Source organism: Trichechus manatus, unplaced genomic scaffold, assembly GCF_000243295.1.
Source record: "Trichechus manatus latirostris isolate Lorelei unplaced genomic scaffold, TriManLat1.0 scaffold00024, whole genome shotgun sequence".
In the NCBI taxonomy this organism is placed as follows: Eukaryota; Metazoa; Chordata; class Mammalia; order Sirenia; family Trichechidae; genus Trichechus; species Trichechus manatus.
Window position 1 is genome coordinate 14418549 of NW_004443960.1, and position 17649 is coordinate 14436197.

The 17649-nt window shown below is 43.8% G+C and overlaps 2 protein-coding genes across 9 annotated transcripts in view; one reads left to right on the plus strand and one right to left on the minus strand.

Moving 5' to 3' along the window:
• NDE1 (nudE neurodevelopment protein 1) overlaps nucleotides 1–12693 on the plus strand; it is a 43620-nt gene extending 30927 nt beyond the window's left edge. For 2 of the 5 annotated variants that reach the window (XM_023728496.1, XM_023728497.1), the window contains 5 exons: nucleotides 4336–4472; nucleotides 6016–6195; nucleotides 7724–7815; nucleotides 9520–9671; nucleotides 10699–12692. In XM_023728496.1, coding sequence (XP_023584264.1) covers nucleotides 4336–4472; nucleotides 6016–6195; nucleotides 7724–7815; nucleotides 9520–9671; nucleotides 10699–10792 — 655 coding nt within the window. In that variant the 3' untranslated portion in view covers nucleotides 10793–12692. Of the gene's footprint in view, nucleotides 1–4335; nucleotides 4473–6015; nucleotides 6196–7723; nucleotides 7816–9519; nucleotides 9672–10698 lie in introns of all 5 variants that reach the window. The other 3 variants (XM_023728498.1, XM_004373280.2, XM_023728495.1) reach the window with 2 other exon arrangements.
• Nucleotides 12694–13552: 859 nt separating this feature from the next.
• MYH11 (myosin heavy chain 11) overlaps nucleotides 13553–17649 on the minus strand; it is a 147266-nt gene continuing 143169 nt past the window's right edge. For 2 of the 4 annotated variants that reach the window (XM_004373283.1, XM_004373282.1), the window contains 2 exons: nucleotides 16791–16829; nucleotides 13553–13722 (listed from right to left, as the gene is read on the minus strand). In XM_004373283.1, coding sequence (XP_004373340.1) covers nucleotides 16799–16829 — 31 coding nt within the window. In that variant the 3' untranslated portion in view covers nucleotides 13553–13722; nucleotides 16791–16798. The remainder of the gene's footprint in view (nucleotides 13723–16790; nucleotides 16830–17649) is intronic. The other 2 variants (XM_004373285.2, XM_004373281.1) reach the window with 1 other exon arrangement.

Here is a 17649-nt window from a genome sequence, read left to right on the forward strand (position 1 = left end):
ATTTTTTAATTGGATTATTTGTCTTTTTGTTGTTAAGGTGTTGAAGTATTCTGTAGATTTTAGAGATTAGACCCTTGTCGGATATGTTGTAGCCAAAAATTTTCTCTTTTTACTCTTTCGGTGAAGTCTTTTGATGAGCGTAGGTGTTTAATTTTTAGGAGCTCCCAGTTACCTAGTTTATCTTCTGGTGTTTGTGCATTGTTAGTTATGGTGTGTATTATATTTATGCCATATATTAGGGCCCCTCGCATTGTTCCTATTTTTTTCTGCCATAATCTTCATTGTTTTATGTTTTATATTTAGGTCTTTGATCCATTTTCAGTTAGTTTTTGTGTATGGTGTGAGGTATAGGCCCTTTTTTTTAAGGGATAGACATCAAGTTTTGCCGGCAATGCTTGTTAAAAAGACTATCTTTTCCCCACTTAATGGACTTTGGACCTTTGTCAAATATCAGCTGACCATAGGTGGGTAGGTTTACATCTGGGTTCTCAATTCTGTTTGATTGGTCAGTATGTCTGTCATGCCAGTACCAGGCTGTTTTGACTACCATGGCTGTATAGTAGGTTCTGAGATCAGATAGTGTGAGGCCTCGCACTTGGTTCTTCTTCTTCAGTAGTTCTTTGTTTATACAGAGCTTCTTTTCCTTTCCATGTAAAGTTGGTGATTAGTTTTTCCATTTTATTAAAGAATGCTGTTGATATTTGGATCGGGATTGTATTATATCTGCAGATCGCTTTGGGTAGAATTGACATTTTCACAATGTTGAGTCTTCCCATCCATGAGCATGGTATATTTTTCCATTTATGTAGGTCTCTTTTGCTTTCTTGCAGTAGTGTTTTGTAGTTTTCTTTGTGTAGGTATTTTACGTCCCTAGTTAGATTTATCCCTAAGTATTTTGTCTTTTTAGGGGCTATTATAAATGGCGTTGTTTTCCTAATTTCCTTTTCAAAGTTTTCTTTGTTGATGTATAGGAATCTAACTGATTTTTATATGTTGATCTTGTATTCTGCTACTCTGTTGAATCTTTCTATTAGTTCCAGTAGTTTTCTTGTGGAATCTTTGGGGTTTCTCTATGTTTAGGATCATGTCATCTGTGAATAGGAATAGTTCTACTTCTTCCTTAGCAATTTGGATATCCTTTATTTCTTTTTCTTGCCTTATTGCTTTAGCTTGGACTTCCAGCACAATGTTAAATAGGAGTGATGATAAAGGGAAGGGCATCCTTGCTCTCTTCCTGTTCTCAAGGGGAATGTTTTCAGCCTCTCTCCATGAGAACATTGTTGGCTGTTGGTTTTGTATTGATGGCCTTTATTATGTTGAGGAACTTCCCTTCTATTCCTATTTTATTGAGAGTTTTTATCAGGAATGGGTATTGGACTTAATTGAATGCCTTTTCTGTGTCAATTGAGATGATCATGTGATTCTTTTGTTTTGTTTATGTGGTGGATTATATTGATTGATTTTCTAATGTTGAACCATCCTTCCATACATGGTATGAATCCCGCTTGGTCGTGGTATATATATATTTTTTAATATGATGCTGAATTCTATTGGCTAGAATTTTGTTGAGAATTTTTGCATTTATCTTCATGAGCATTACTGGTCTGTAATTTTCTTTTGTGTAATGTCTTTGCCTGGTTGTAGTATCAGAGTTATGCCGGCTTCATAGAATGAATGTGGAAGTATCCCTTCCTTTTCTATGCTCTGAAATAGTTTGAGTAGTTCTGATGTGAGCTCTTCTCTGAATGTTTGATAGAATTCTCCAGTGAAGTCATCTGGGCCAGGACTGTTTTTTTGTTGGGAGTTTTTTTAATTACCTTTTCAGTCTCTTCTCTTGTTATGGGTTTGTTCAGATTTTCTACCTCACTTTGTGTTAGTTTAGGTAGGTAGCGTGTTTCTAGAAATTTGCTCATTTCTTCTAGGTTTTCAAATTTGTTAGCGTATAGTTTTTCATAGTACTCTCTTATGACCCTTTCAGTTTCAGTTGGGTCTGTTGTGATAGCTCCCATCTCATTTCTTATTCAGGTTATTTGCTTCCTTTCCTGGTTTTCTTTTGTTGTTTGGCCAAGGATTTGTCGATATTTTCAAAGAACCAACTTTTGGTCTTGTTGATTCTTTCCATTGTTTTTTCTGTTCTCTATTTCATTTATTTTTGCTCCAATCTTTATTATTTCTTTTCTTCTGGTGCCTGTGGGCTTCTTTTGCTGTTCTCTATTTGTCCAAGTTGTAGGGCTGATGTTTTGATTTTGGCCCATTCTTTTTTGCTGTGTGCATTTATTGCTATAAATTGACCTCTGAGCACTGCGTTTGCTGTGTCCCGAAGACTTTGGTATGACGTGTTTTCATTCTCATTTGATTCTAGGAAATTTTTTATTCCCTCTTTGGTTTCTTCTATTACCCACTTGTTTTTAAGCAAGGTGTTATTCAGTTTCCATGTATTTGATTTTTTTCCCTTGGTCTTTTCTGTTATTGATTTCTACTTTTATGGCATTGTGATCAGAAAGAATGCTTTCTTCGTATTATTTTGATGTTTTGGATTTTATTGAGGCTTGCTTTGTGGCCTAAAATGTGGTCTATTCTGGAGAATGTTCCATGTGCATTAGAAAAGAGTGTATAGTTTTCTGCTGTTGAGTGGAGTGTTCTGTATGTGTCTATGAGGTCAGGTTGGTTAATTGGGGCCTTTCAATCTTCTGTATCTTTGTGGAGTTTCTTTCTAGATGGTCTGTCCTTTACCGTGAGTAGGGTGTTGAAGTCTCCTACTATTTTTGTGTAACTGTCTATCTTTTCAGTGCTGTTAGAGTTTGTTTTATATATTTTGGAGCCCTGTCATTGGATACATAGATATTTATTATGGTTATGTCCTCATGGTGGATTGTCCCTTTAATCATTATATAATGTCCTTTCTTGTCTTTTATGGTTGATTTTGCCTTAAGTCTATTTTATCTGAGATTAATATTGCCACTTCTGCTCTTTTTTGGTTACTCTTTGCTTATTTTATTTTTTTCTATCCTTTGATTTTTAATATGTTTATGTCTGTATGTCTAAGGTGTGTCGCTTGTAGACAGCATATTGACGGATCCTGTTTTTCTTATCCGTTCTGCCACTGTCTGTCTCTTTATGGGTGCATTTCAGCCATTTACATTCAGGGTGATTATCGGTTTATTGCAGTCGTTTTGTAGTGCTTTTTTTTGTGGTGCTGATGTTTTCTTTGTTCCTCTTACTCTTGTGTGCTGAGTTCCTTTTGTTTGTGGATTTTCTTTTCTTTCACTATTATAGATTTTGTGTTTACTGAGTCTTTATATTTTTCTTTTTAATTTTGATGAGTAGGTTTGCTAACTTTCTTTGTGGTTACCTTGAAATTTACCCTTATCTTCCAAAGTTTGAACCAGTCTTTCGTTTCTTGTTATTGCCTTGAGTTCCTCTCCATCTGAAAGTTCTATACCTACACTATGTATTCCCGCTTTTATTGCTCTCATGTCATCATTTACAGATTGACATCTGTTTCCCTTAAACAGGTTTCTTTATTACAGCACTTCTCAGTGTCTTTAACACAGTGTTGCAATGAAATATCTACACAGTTCATAAGACAAATGCTGCTTGGAGGTGGCTGTTAGCAGGGAAGCTGGGCTAGGGGGTGGGCAATTTGAACTTTTTAAACTTCAAGGTAACTGAGACATTAAAGACAGACTCTTCTACCTCTTTCAATATATGTTGTTAAACTGTGTATGCATTTTATTAGGATATTCTGAATACCAGTTTGTATTGCGAATATCCAAGAGAAGATAGAAGTATGCCGCTTTTCTCAAGTTATTGGACCATATATGTAGTCCTAGTAAAGGAGCCCTGGTTGCTCAGTGGTTATAAGCGCTCGGCTGCTAACTGAAAGGTCGGCTCTTCAAACCCACTGGTTGCTCTGTGGGAGAAAGGTATGGAAGTCTGCTTCCGTAAAGATTTACAGCATTGGAAACCCTATGGGGCAGTTCTACTCTGTCCTTTAGGGTCACTATGAGTCAGAATCAACTTGATGGCAATGCTCATCTGGGCTCATTGCTAAGTGCTGTGTGTATGTTACCATGTTTAATCCTCAGGACTACCTCGTCCACCGTGTGAACTGTGATGATCCCTATTCTACAGGTGGTGAGCCCGAGTCTCACAGAGAGGCTTAGTAACTTGCCCAGCAGACCTGTGGCGTTTAGGACGTGCCAGTGCAGGACTTGTGCCCAGGGGTATCTGACCCTAGAGCCCCACCGTGGTCTTCTAATCTCCCAGGTCTGCAGGCAGCAGATGGATACTGCTGTTGGCTCTCTGGGGTAAGCTTGCTTTTCTCTTACTCAGAGCCACAATCATGTCTCTGGAAGACTTTGAGCAGCGCTTGAATCAAGCCATCGAAAGAAATGCCTTCCTGGAAAGTGAACTTGATGAGAAGGAGAATCTCCTAGAATCCGTCCAGCGACTGAAGGATGAAGCCAGAGGTCAGGAGGCGCTCGACATTGTTCCGAGTTCCTTCACTAGATCGTCCCCTCAGCCCACTTGAGAGCACCTTGTCCTATTGCCTGGCCAGTGCGATGTGACATTTGCTGGAAATCTGCCCTGTACCCTGTACGCAGGTGTCTGGTCAGAGAGCATGGGGCATTCTGGGCAGGGGGGCCCAGGGCTAAGAATGGCTGGACGCCCAACCCTGTGAGGCCCCTGTGGGCATTTCCGGATACAGTTTTAGAGCTCACAGGTGATGCCCTTGTGTTTGGGTTGTGCCTCCGGGCAGCAGAATTCACTTCAGAAGAGATCTCCCTGGTCTGTACCTCATGCATGTGCCACCCTAGCTTTGTGCTTGGTGGGAGCATCCGAGTTTTGTGGGAGAGCAATTCTGTTGGTGCAGTTGCTAGCTAGCATCTTATTTTTGTGACTTGATGACAACACTGCATTTGTCTTGGACCTCTGAAACCTCTAACCTTTCGAGGTTAGCAGTTCCAGCAGGAGAACTTCCAAACGGGAACGAGACATGAGTAAATCATCCACATTGGGTGCATAAGAGGTTTTAAGAAGTCCCAAATAATTGTTTATAACATTAATTTGGTATCTAATGTAGATAGGGGATTAAAAGGAAGGAACTTATCATTTTAAAAGATAGTTTGTTCCTAAATGCCCATCGGTAGTACAGTGGTTACATGAATCATACAGATTTATTTTGTGGAATGTTAAACAGTTGCTAAAATGAACACGGTAACAATCTAAATGTAGTCATAGAAAGATTGCCATGACATACCATCGAAGGGGGGATTAGACAGTAAGTGTTCCGTGTTTCCATTTATGCCTAATGAGAATTATTCATATTATACATTTAATCAGCTTACACAGACACACAAACTGTAGGTATGAAAAGGCAGATAAAAAGGGTTGAAAGGATCTACCAAATGCTGTACTGATTGTTTATGTACGAGGAGGGGCATTTTGGGATGGGTTGGGAGAACAATACTTTGATTTCGTATTCTGTATACACTACTGCGTTGGAATTCCTTTTGAAAAAAAAAAACAGTAAAGGTATTAGTGTATCACTGTCATAGTTTTAAGGAGCCCTGGTGGTGCGTTGGTTTAAGTGTTCAGCTACTCACTGAATGTTTGGTGGTTCGAACCCAGCAGCTGCACTCTGCAGGAGAAAGATGTGGCAGTCTGCTCCTGTAAAGATTGTAGCCTTGGAAACCCTGTGGGACAGTTCTTCTCTGTCCTGTAGGGCTGCTATGAGTTGGAATCAACTCAGCAGCAGTGGGTTTGGTTTGGTTGGTCATAGTTTTTGTTTTAATTTAAAACTTTTTGTTTTTTACTCAACAGAAAAATCTTGTAGTTTTTACAAGTTCATTAGGGCTGTGGGTTTCACTTCATTTAGTTTCTCCCTGGAGTTTTTCATCTTGGGAGGTCTTTTCCTGGCCGGTGTCTAGTGTTGTCCCCCACCCCCACTCCACCAAAGCAAGGACTTCACCTGAAAAGAGGGTGACCTCCCTGAATCCTTTTCTGGCTCAGATTTGCGGCAGGAATTGGCCGTGCAGCAGAAGCAGGAGAAACCCCGAACCCCCATGGCCAGTGCAGTGGAAGCTGAAAGGACGGACACCGCTGTCCAGGCCACTGGCTCCATGCCGTCCACGCCCATCGCTCATCGAGGACTCGGCTCAACCTTCAACACACCAGGGACCTTCAGACGTGGTAAGGGGAAGGGGGAACTGGCAAGATTGATGTTCTGTTTCATGAAGCTTTCCAGGGTTAGAACCTGGGGTGAGTCCTAGGTGAGAGATGATTTGGACCAGGCTGCCAGCAGGGGAGCAAACTGGGATGCTTGCAGGGCAGCATCGAGGTAAAGGCAGACGCATCCTGGGTGTGAGGCCGTGGGGGGCGGTGGAGTCTGTGCTACCCCTTTCCTCAACCACAAGGAATGTGAGCCCAGCATTAATAGATTGTTCATTCTCCACAAGAAGCTAGAAATCCTCTTTTGAATATGGAATTCCCCAGATGTAAAGTGTCAGTAACCAAATAAAAATTTTTGAAAGCATTTTATGGGCCCAGCAATGCATCCCCCTAGAGACTGTTTCCAACCTTTGGGCCCCAGATTGTAACCTGTGCTGTGCGGTCAAATCCAAGAAATTCAAGTTATCACCCCAGCCCCTCTGCTGATTGATGAACTCTGAGACTATGATCAGGCCACTTGATGGCAAATAATCATAAGAGACAAATTGTTGAGCGCTCAGTATGCACCAGGCACTGTGCTTAGGGTGCTTTGCACATGTATCCTCATTGCATCCTCACTGCAGCCCCATGATGCAGACTATTCTCATCCCCATTTGGGGGTGAGGAGACAGAAGTGCTGAAGTTAAGGAGCTTGCCTGCAGTCACACAACTAGTAAATGGCAGAGTTGGGGTTCAAACCCAGGCAGGCTGGTTCCAGAGCCTTATATGCTATATTCTGTCTTACCCCTTGAGGAGCCCTGGTGGCACAGTGGTTAAGCCCTTGGCTGCTAACTAAAAGGTTGTTGGTCGAACCTGCCAGTGGCTCTATGGGAGAAAGACCTGGTGAGCTGCTCCCATAAAGATTACAGCCTAGGAAACCCTGTGGAGCAGTTCTACCCTGTACTGTAAGGTCGCCATGAGTCGGAATCAACTCAATGGCAGTGAGGTAATGGGCCTTAGACTTTAACTTGTTCCCTGGGGTGAAGAGACTGATGAATTCCCAGAATCACAGTCTAGAGCAGGATATTTCCCATGCTACTATACAGGCAGTTTACTGGGGGATCTTTTTAAAATGCACCTCAGTTTAGGAGTTCTGGGCTGGGGCCTGACCACACTTTGAGTAGAGTATGGCCCTTATAAATGTGGCTCACTTGCTTGTTCTCTCTCTCTCTACATGTATGTGTGTGTGTCTACATGAATATATATATATAGCACTCATCGCAGATGCTGTTAACGTTAACTATATTTGTAGAGTTTCAAGAGGACTTGTTTTGATTTTATTTAAAACTAGCAACATGTAAAAATAAATGTTTAACGTAGCCATTATAAGGACTTGAAACGCTGGTCATCAGATAGACTTGTGGTGTGTTACACAGTGAGCTAACAGATAAAGAGGTCAGCATCCTTTTGGAGCTTCCCTCCCCCACCCCGTGGTTTCTTATCCTGAGATGTTAGTACACAGCGATTACTGTGGGCTGACGTCACGTGCACTCCCCTTTGCACATCCCAGGTCTGGATGACTCCACTGGCGGGACCCCGCTCACGCCCGCGGCCCGGATATCTGCCCTCAACATCGTGGGAGACCTGCTCCGGAAAGTAGGGGTAAGACCGGTGTGCTCATGGGGTTCCGTGTGGCTTCTGCCTGTCTTTCAGGATATTTGGGAGGGTTAATTTTACTGGCTCCTCCACCCTTTAAGAGAGCCCTCATAAGTTTTAGGTGTGGTCCTAGTTCTTTCGAGTCCCTTAGAATCATCAGAGCTAAGTAGTTCTTCTCTTCAATATTAGAGAGATGAAGGGTTCCCTAGAAACATAGACCCAGTGAGGGTGTGTGTGTGTGTTTGTGTTTGTGTGTGTATGTGTACGTACATGTACATACGTATACACCCAGAGAGGGAGGCGGAAGGGAGAGGGAGACAGCTTCTTGTGGGATGTTCATCTTCCCTTTCATTCCTGGATCTCTTTCTTTCCCTGTACAATTTTTTCTTTAGGCCATTTGGGAAATTAGGATGGTGTCTGTTTTTTCTTAATTTGAAAAAACTGAGGGGCATTTAAAATTTCTCTCTATTTCTGAGGGAGTTTAAGAGACAATCTTGAAAGGATATAGTAAGGAACTTGAGCTCACAGGTTTTATATTAATTACAGGGAGGGTTTCTTCTGTGCTTAAGAAATAGCATAGGCGTTCCTGTAGTTGTCTCCTTTATATTTAAAAGTGGTACCTGGAAGGCCACAGAATTTAAACCCTGCCAGCTTGTCTGACAGCTATAACTTAATAGAAGCTTGTGACTCATTTCTTACATTTTCACTGTTGGCTTTTGAGCTGACTGGTTACCTGTTGTATAAACAGGTCTTAGTGTTAATACTTAGCACAGTTATAGTATAGAGACACTGGGTGGTCTCAGTGCCCTTTGGATTTCTGCAGGGTCTGTTTACAGCAAGGCAAAGTCCTTGTGCATGTTAACAAGGTAAAAGAAATGAGCGATTTTGTGTTTCCTGGAGACAAAGTTGGATAATAAAACCCAAAAACCCGTTGCTGTCCAGTCAATTCTGACTCATAGTGACCCTGTAGGACAGGGTAGAACTACCCCATAGGGCTTCTAAGGAGTGGCTGTTGGTTTCAAACCGCCAACCACTTGGTTAGCAGCCGAAAGTTTAACCACTGCACCACTGGGGATAGGTGTGTGTGTGTGTGTGTGTGTGTGTGTGTACAGATACACACAGAGAGAAGGAGGGGAGGAGAGGGAAAGAGATTGATTTACTTCAAGGGATTGGCTCCTGCAATTGTAGGGGCTAGAAAGTCCAAAATCTGTAGGTCAGACAGTAGGCAGGAGACTTCTGCAGGCTTGTGGGGGGCTGACAGTCCAAAATCCGTAGGCCAGGTGGCAGGCTGGAGACACCTGCATTCTCATGGGATTGTAGGGGGCTGACAAGTCCAAAATCCATAGGCCAGGTGGCAGGCTGGAGACTTCTGCATTCTCATGGGATTGTAGGGGGCTGAAAAGTCCAAAATCCATAGGCCAGGTGGCAGGCTGGAGACTTCTGCAGGCTTGCATCCCAAGATTTGTAGGACAGGCAGTAGGCAGGGTGCAGAGTCAAAAGGGAGAGCAAGTTCTGCCAAAATATATATCTGTAGTCTGAAGCAGACCATTTCAACTGATTGATTATATTATGGAAGGTGATAACATTACATTGCATTACATTATGGAACAACAGCTAGTCTAGTGTTTGGCAAGACCGCTGGAAATAATAGTCTAGCATAAAACCATAGTTGATGCGTAAAATTAACCATCATGGCATGTTTGTCTCCAGGCCCTGGAATCCAAACTTGCATCCTGCCGGAACTTCGTGTATGATCAGTCCCCAAACCGAACAAGTGGCCCACCCTCAGGGTGGGGTAGCAAGAACAGAGACAGCATCGACAAACGGACCAGCAGCACCAGCGTGCCTTTGGGTGATAAAGAGTTAGTACCTTTTGATATACCTGCTTGGTAGTGGGGACCTGGCCATTCCAGATGGGAGACTCTAACCCCTAACCCGTAGCCATTTTTTAAAAGTTATAGGATTACATCAGCATACCTTATTGTCTACCTCTTCCCTTGAGACAGGATTGGGTGATGTCTTCTGGTCTGGGCAAACAGCCAAGGAGAGAGTCATTTTTATTTTTGATTTTGCAGCACTGACTTACAATCTTGCTGTGAGCATGTCCTGTAGAAATCACTTGTTTGGGAGCTGAACTGCAAACAGTGCCTTGCTTCTCCCAGAGCAGGGTTATTATTATTATTTTTTAATCTTTAGAACCTTCAGAAAACTGGCACTAAATTCTAGCCAGTCACCCTACTGGAAAATACAGATCTGACCTCCAGCAGTGTCATTTATTTTCATGCATAAGGAAAATCAGGGCAGCTTCCAGATTTGGCAATTTTGTAAAATATGTCCACCATCGCCGCAGGCCACGTAAGTATGACGGGTCTGTGACAGACCAGCCAGAACCAAAACCTGTTGCTGCCTCGTCAGTTCTGACTCATGGCAACCTTGTAGGACAGAGTAGAACTGCCCCATAGGGTTTCCAAGGCTGTAATCTTCACAAAAGCAGACTGCCACATCTTTCTCCTGCAGAGCGGTGGGTGGGTTCAAACTTCTGACCTTTCAGTTAGCAGCCGAGCACTTAACCACTGCGCCACCAGGGCTCCTTTATGGCAGACCAGTGACAGAAAATTCAGAACTCTTTTACCTGACGTGCACACGACTTCCAGACCTTTAGAAGTGGCCTTGTCAGAGGGGCTTCTGAGCCTGGACTTCTGTGCAGCCTCGGGAATGCGCGAGATAGATAGCAGCGTGCTTTTCTTCATTTCACGGGAGAGAAAATTGAGGCATGATGAGACACTGCTCCTGACTCTTTTGATATTCGTTCTTATATCTTGTGTGCCTTGATGCTAGCCAGTTGTAACAGCTGTCATATCAGCTTAATTTGGTTTGTTCTGTCTGAAGGTTGGGAAAACGCCTGGAATTTGGGAAGTCGCCTTCAAATATTTCCTCACCATCGCTGCCATCAGCCCAGGGTGTAGTCAAGATGTTGCTTTAGGAAAACCACAGAAGCTGAAGCCCTGGTGTTTGTTCAGAAATTGTTACCTTTCTTCCACTCTTTAAACTAGTTGGTTTTTTTTGTTGTTGTTGTCGTTATTGTTTTATGTTTAGTTTGAGAAAAAATAGCCAGCAGTCACCATAGTTAGCTTTGTGCTTTGTGGCCCAAACACATGACTTGAGGCTGTCATCAGTGGCTCCTGGTGCTTGTCCTGGTGAAAGGTTGTCTGATGACCCCCAAGCCCCACTGTTGTTGTGTGTGGCAAAGGGACAGGGGCAGACTGGATCCTCTGGGAAGAGCTCTAAGGGGTGGGTGATGAGACCAGGGTTTACACTAACCCAAGAATCCCCAGTGGTCTGGAGAGGTGTTTTAAATGTCTGGAGACTCCATAAACCTAGGTGTCTCTGAGTTCTTCCCAGAGGCTCACATCTGCTTTTCACGCATTCACCCCCAGCCCCCACCCAGCTGGAATTCTCCAGAACAAAATCTGCAGTGCTTTATGAAAGCACAGTAAGGACTGGTGGACTTAAATCATGTCTAGAAATAAAGAATGGACTAGGCATATGCCTTTTTTAAACAGTGGTAGTGCACCTCTGAGACATTTTAACCTGCCACTCATTGAGGCTTTTAGAAGTGAGGTTGAGGAGAGTAAATGTCCTGCTGACCCAGGGTCAGGGGAAATCTGTGTCCTCTTTAGGTAAGTCCTGAGCGTTAGTTCTCCTGCACACCCCCGTGTGGGGGTGACCTCAGCTTCCGGACCCTGGGGGTCACGGAGCAGAGTGGCCTTGGCAGTGCAGTCCCTGCGAACAGGACTTCATTCAAAGCCATGATAAATTAATCGCTGACCTTCAAATAAGATGAAAACACCAGGATTGTTGTTGGAAGCTTCCTTTTCAAACAAGGAAATGAACACAGGATTTCCAGCACTTGACGGTGTGTATCCATCCTCAGCACTGCTTGTTATGACTACATTCTCACACTTTCAGAATCAAGTAAAAAAACACCACACACACATACTAATTTCAGGAGCATGCTCATCCCTTAATGACTTTCCTGTGATTACTAAGTTATTTTCCGAAAGAACAGCAAAAATGTCTTTGACTGAAAATAGAAATTTTTAAGTGCTACTGAAAGCCCCAGAAGAACTAAACTGTGCCTGGTTTGTTACCCCAAGAAACCTCCTTAACCTGTATCCGTAAAAGATGTGCTTTTATTTTTTTAAAAGAACAATAAAAATCAAGAGAAATCACTGTTCAATTAGTTGGTGGTGGTGTTTAATCAATACTGATTCATATGTTTGTACTTCTGTTTGCACACATGGTGGTGGGAAACAGTTTTTTATTTTTAACCAACTCACTAAATATGAAAAATATTGAATGTTTTAAAAAAATTCCATGCAAGTCGGCTTTTTAGGAATGTGTTTGGGATATATTTGTGTATTGCTAAAGGCATACTGGCATTTGGTCATTCAGCTGAGTTTTTTTTAGTTTCTCTCTTTCTTCTCCAATCTGTTTTATCCCACGGGTTGGTGTATGGAGCAGTCTGTGTTGAACAGAACCGTGGCGAGCCGATCTCTGCTGAGACTCTCAAGCTGAAGAAGGAAAAGGCCCACAGCTTGTGCGTGTACAGCCCTCGAGCAAACAATGGTTTTTACGTTTTTAAGGGGTTGTTTAAAAAAAAAAGACTATGCGGCAGAGACCATACATAGCTTGCAAAACCTAAAATACTTACTATCCAGCCTTTACTGAAAGCTTGTTGACCTTTGCTGGGTGAAAGAAGGCAGTAGTAGAAATCTTGTATTTTAACTTAAAAATTCCAAGGATGTTTTATACTACTCATATTATGTACATATCAGTTCCAATTAATAAAGATGTTCTTCCAGGTCATCAGTGGACAGTCCAGGAGGCGGTGCTGTGCTGACCCCAGCACATCATCCTACTCCTCTGGCCTAAAGCCGCCCATATCCTGACTGGAGAAGTTCCCTCAGACGTTTCACTTTGTCTCTCTCTCTTCTTGAGATCGTTTGTGAGAAGAGATCTGTCAGATCTTGGGCAACTTAGTCTACCTCCCTAGGTCTCAATTTCCCCACTGATGAAATAACCCTGACTTCACAGGCTTGTTGTGACGATTCAGTGAGAACCCCTGCCCCGTCCTCTCTTTTGCTCTATAGGAGATCGCTCAACAGAAAAGCCCACTATATTCCAGTGATTTATAACCGTTTATTAGTGCATATAATTGGGGTGCATATAAAACAGTGTAACATTCCTGCTCTTAACCGTCTGAGCAGAGTTTCTCTTTTTTTAAAATCCTTGTGACTAAAGAAGGCACTTGGTCTTGGTGAATTGTGTGTGTCAGAGGTGTGGTAACCAGGAGGGAAAAAAAGAATTCTCAAACAAGGGCCAGCTCAAGGAGTTTGAAGGGTACACGGGATAGGGAATGATTTGGGAGTGGGGCGGGGGGGCATCAGCACCAATTTTGGTGACTTCCTCCCCATTTCATGAAAACTAAGTTGCCAGTGATTGGTTACTGTGATATATTTTTCTAAACTCAAAATCTCTGCACAATTCATCGATAGAGCGAGAGGGTGTGTTTGTGTTTTCTGTTGGGTTTTTCTCATCTGGTACAGCATAAAACTTAAATTTATACCCTGAATACAGGGTGGTGTTTTTATATTCATTGTGATGGGTGTCTGTGGTGTTTGGAATTTGAAAACGGATTTTGACAGTGCTAAGTATTGTCTGCTGGGTTTTGTCTTGTTCAGTTTTTTTCCTGCTGAGGTGCAAAACCCGCCAGTCGCTTATTCACTGGCTTTGGTTCCGTTGAAGTCCGCGTCACGAGCCTCCGTGTCCTCCTCAGCACCATCCGCGTTTTCAATAACTCTCCGTCCTCCAGACCTTCTAGAGGGAACGAAAGAGGTCTCGTTTCCTCGCCTGTGGGTTGTAAGAGAACGTTTCCTTAGTAAAAAAAAAAAAAGTCTCCCTGAAAATTGGAATAGATTTCTTTTCTTAATAAGGGGCAAAACCAAACAGAGACAAACTTAAATCATTCACAGATATTCAGGTTGAAGTCAACAAATTCTGACCTCTCTTAAGGTATTTAATCAGCTGAAATGGGGAGGATTTAGGCGTTTCAAAGCAAGATTGTCTGCTTTAAAAAAAAAATGTTTGGCTCAACCATTTAGTAGCTCACAGGATTCTGATCTGCGGCCTTTTATTTTAAAAGAAAAATGAAAAGGGAGATGGAGATTTATGCTTCCCTTTGTTTTTTATTCATCCCTTGTGGGGCAAGAGCTGCCCAGTGGTTTCTGGCAGGGAGTGGAGGGTGGGGGGAAGCAGGCTGAGGAGTGGGACAGAGGATTCTCCTTGGCTAAAGAGCAAGACAGCACCCCCTGCTAGTGTGGAGCTTCTTGGACTGAGTTCCATCAGGGCGGGATTGTGTCTGTTTGCTCACGGTGGTAGGCGCTGTGTGTGAATAGATGCTCAGCGAATATTTGTTAGAAAAATAAGTTACACATAGTAATAATCTGAGGTGTATTTTACCTCTAGCTGGTAGGATGCCCCTCTCTCTGTCCTTACCTTCCCCTCCCTCTCTTCTCTGGTCCTGCCAAATGCCACCTTTGAGTTACCAGCCAGGCCTGCCCTGCTTTCACAGGAAGGGCTGGTCATGTGAAGTGAGATTTTGGGTGGGGGGTAAGGGGCTGAGGTGGGCAGGAGGAGGAAAAGCCAGACCCACCTGCAGTTAACCTTTGCTGTTTGGAAGAAGCGTTAGAGGTTTTCAGGATCACAACAAATAATCACTATTGGGTTCATTTGACCTGAATTGGAGCACAGGCCTAAACTCATTTCAGGATGTCTCAGAAGAAAGCAAACTTTTTGTAAGGAAAATGACCTGCTCATCACCCAAAGGCTGGATGGAGAAGTCACGAGGGTAAGCCCACCCCAGTTACCAACCTTTAGTCAAAAGAAACGACTCAGACAGTTAAGACTAGAGGCATAAGCAAGGTCCAGAGATTCGTGATCGCTGAGAAAGGGAGTCCCGACGTGAGCCTTTTGGGGGAAGGGGTGTGTGAGAAACCCAGCTGGTAAAGCCCACCCAGCTTCAGAGGGTGGTGCTTCCCGAGGTGCAGCGATCAGGAATAAATACTTAAAGTTGTAGCCATCCAACTAGAGAGTCTCAGGCCAGCTCCACTCACTCTGGAGGGAAGCTTTAGGCTCCAGCTCCCTTAGAACTAACTTTCCATTACTCTCTTCCTAGGAGTGACCTGTAGAAGCCGTATTCTGTAGCACTAGGTTTTCTAAGAACTTGGGTCCAACAGAAGGGGTCCCAAAGTGAGGGGTGAAAAGAGCAGGAGCAATAGTAGTTTGCACTGTTGGCTGTATGTCTGTCTGTACAGATCCTTCCACCTCGACCCTCCAGGTTCAAAACCAGTGAGAGGCAGGCGAGAGAAAGGCCTTCTCAGCAGGATTCCCCAGGACTTGGAAATAGTACCTAATCTGAGCTTCAAGGCTCCAGGGACTCTTGTTTTACCTTTTGGGAGAGTCAGTATTTGCTAACTAGAAGAGAGTTCAGTGGATAAGTTTGTGCCCCTGATCTAAGAAGTAAATTGTGCCCTGGGTCGTCGTAAGCCCTGCTGGGACGCCATTCCCACAAGGAATGTTCTGGCTGCGGTGCCTCTCAGAGGAGATGGGTTTCAAACCCTAGGCAAGGGCTGCCCCTGGCTATGTCTGCTACAGAAGTAAGGGACCCCTCTAAAGGTTTTCTTACAGAGTCTGATCCTGGAGAATTTGGATGCTATTCATGGACTCAGAGAACTCCTCCAGGGCACTGTTGTCACACCAGATCTAAGGACAAGAGGGTAAGCACCCTGCCACTTTGCAAGGACTCAGTTTCCCTCCAACTGTTGGGTCCTTCACTCCAGCCTACCCTTTATTTCAGCTTATTCCTATGATTCCAATTAGAGTGGCTCAAAAGCTGTGGGTCCTACAGACATACCTGCTCCCCTGTGAAACCGACACTAAAGCTCTTGCCAACACCTCTTCCAGCTTTAAGTATTTGGGTAGCGACAGCAAAGCTGAGATTCTCCAAAAGAGAAGATGGACACAGCTAGGGCTTGTTTGGCCTCTCAAGAGGTGGGGAGAGGGAAATCAGGCCCCAGTTGCCTAACTTCACATTGAAAACGTTGTTACACTTCAGAGAGGTAGAGCCCTCTTCACTCTCTTGTGAAGGGCCCGGTGGGCTTCCTTGAGTCTTGAGTGTCCATTCCCCTGTCCTTGAACATGGCTGTGAGGCTTCTGGACAAGGGTCTGCAAGCGCTTGGTTTTGCAGTGCCCGGCTTCCCCCCTCTTGCCCCAGCAATGCAGTAAGCAGCTACATCTTGCTTAAGCCTTGTGCAATCCCAGCATTTGTAAAACATCACAGCGAGTGTTCATTTCCTTTGCAGGCAAGTTTGTGAAAGCTTGATTGGGAGGACAAGTTGCTGGGCCGTGGTTGTCATGGACCTGTGCCCTGTTCTTTCTGATTTGTGAACCAGACCAGCCAGATCAAAATCAAGTACATTCTCCAGGCGTGTACCTCAATAGTGGAATTGTCATATCCACTCAGTGGGGTGTCTTAACTGTACAAGGGAGGAGAGCTGTGCATCCTAACAACAGTGTAAGAGAGGCCCTCACCATGCAGGTAAGAAAAATCTAAGCAACATACAGCCTCTAAATCTCATTAATACACGGTGATAAGGTCCCGTTGTTCAGTGCCGTGTCGTATGCCAAAGCGCCGTCCAGAAGAGAGGAAGGAAAATGGGTCGAGAGATGAGGTCTTAGAGTCACATTTATCTTGGTTTTGATTCAAGACAGTTTTGAACTAAGATATCCAGGCCTTCAGATTTTGCAGGAATCTCACGGAAATTTGCAAGGGCCAAAAAAAGGAGGGTGGGGGGCGACGGGAAGAAAGAAAATAGAACTGAGTGCAACACACATGAGCTGCAAAGCTGAAGGCATGATACCTGGTGAGTCATTGCGGAGTTTCCTGGGGGAGGGGGCCTCTGAAACAGAGAGAGAGTCCCTGGTGGTTACCAGCAGCAAAACGAAGGTACCCATTTAAGTACGTTTTTAATAATTAAAGGCATTTGCTTCAGTTAAATAACTAAAGGCACTTTTAAGTAAACCTTGCAGCCAGGCTCCTGAAGCCAAAAAGTCTTAGACTGGCACATAAAAGACAGTGCAGTTTTTTTTAATTAAAAAGAAAACGTCTATACTTCAGAACTCCTTTTAAGAAGGCAGGGACCTGTGCATACCTGTTCTGGAAGGAAAAGGCATTTGGGTAAGCTAGTCCAAAAGATCAGTGTTGGAACAGAAGCTGAAATGTCCCAGGCCAGGCCCCTGCAGTGGCATCTTACTTTATTATTATCACTTGGTCTTTGTTAGTTACCTTTTACACCTCTAGCAAGAAGGTAAAGGTGGGTACCTTTTGCAGCTCGTGTTGGAGATGACTGGCCCCATGGCAAATGGTACGTAGGTTGGTCAGGCTTTAAGAAGGGCTTGTGTTGAGATTTAGGAGTCCCTGGATGGCGCAAATGGTTAAGCGCTTGACTGTGAACCAAAATGTTGGCAGTTCGAACCCACCCAGAGGCTCCTGGAAGAAAGGCCTGGCGATCTGCTTCCAAAAGATCACAGCCTTGAAAACCCTGTGGAGCGCAGTTCTACTCTGCAACACGTGAGGTTGCCAGGAGTTGGAATCAATTTGATGGCACCTGGTTTGGTTTTGGTGTTGAGATTTATCTGGCTGATGAAATAGTGTGACACTTGCTTTGCAATTCCTTGTTCACCGTGGAGCTGGCTGAGCTCACCAACCTCACTTAAAGC